Raw genomic sequence first — 879 nt, 5'->3', positions numbered from 1 at the left:
TATATATATATATATAATTATATATATATAAGGTTGAGGAGGGTATTGGATTTAACCAAACCCAAGAGGATACAGGTAATACCGAGTAAGTGCTGTATACCGACTAGTTTGCCCCAGTCGTTGTATGAACAGGATTGGGGATTATAAGTCATATATTAGCGTGTGTATATGTAAATATATATGTACCATTGCTCTCTTTATCTTTTTATTTTTATATATTTACATATATATATATATATATATATACGTGTGTGTGTGTAATGAAACTCACACAAGCAATCAGTTATATGCTGTTACATACCAAGGGTCCCTCCAGACATATTGACATATATATAAACAGGTATACTTATTAAAAGATCTTTAACAACAAGTATTCTTTTGTTCAATCAACAGAAAAGAAAATGGTGTTGTGAAATTGTTGTTTAATTATTCATATGAATCTATATCAGTATCAAATGCTGGTATTTTAAATATATGTTATTCAAACATGTAAATATACCTATACATGTGTGTGTGTGTGTATGTGTACAAATGTATGTATGTATCTAAATGTATTATTATTTTTCCTTAGCACCAATTTGTACTGCGGAAGAACTTGTTGATGCTTACAAAAAGGGATGTAAAGTCTATGATGTGAAACCATGGAATAAAATCATTCAACAACTTTTGGTAAGTAACTGATGAAAAGGTATGATTAAAGACCTAATTATATTGAGACTATGTTTCAAGTATGGATTAACCTATCTTGTTTGCAATTTTTTTACGAGACATTTCTAGTTGATTGTTTACATTTAAGTCTTTATTATGAATTATTGTAAGAGATTTAGTCTCCCTCTCTCTCTCTCTCTCTCTCTCTCTCTCTCTCTCTCTCTCTCTCTC

At 29.8% G+C, this 879-nt stretch overlaps 1 protein-coding gene across 2 annotated transcripts in view; it reads left to right on the top strand.

Moving 5' to 3' along the window:
- Nucleotides 1-879, top strand: part of LOC106876642 (protein phosphatase 1 regulatory subunit 37) — a 67,482-nt gene that overhangs the window by 23,408 nt on the left and 43,195 nt on the right. For both annotated transcript variants that reach the window (XM_014925256.2, XM_014925255.2), the window contains exon 2: nucleotides 572-669. In XM_014925256.2, the coding sequence (XP_014780742.1) occupies nucleotides 572-669 (98 nt within the window). The remainder of the gene's footprint in view (nucleotides 1-571; nucleotides 670-879) is intronic.

This window comes from Octopus bimaculoides, chromosome 3 (genome assembly GCF_001194135.2).
Source record: "Octopus bimaculoides isolate UCB-OBI-ISO-001 chromosome 3, ASM119413v2, whole genome shotgun sequence".
NCBI classification, from domain to species: domain Eukaryota; kingdom Metazoa; phylum Mollusca; class Cephalopoda; order Octopoda; family Octopodidae; genus Octopus; species Octopus bimaculoides.
This window is presented reverse-complemented; position numbering and strand designations above follow the sequence as displayed.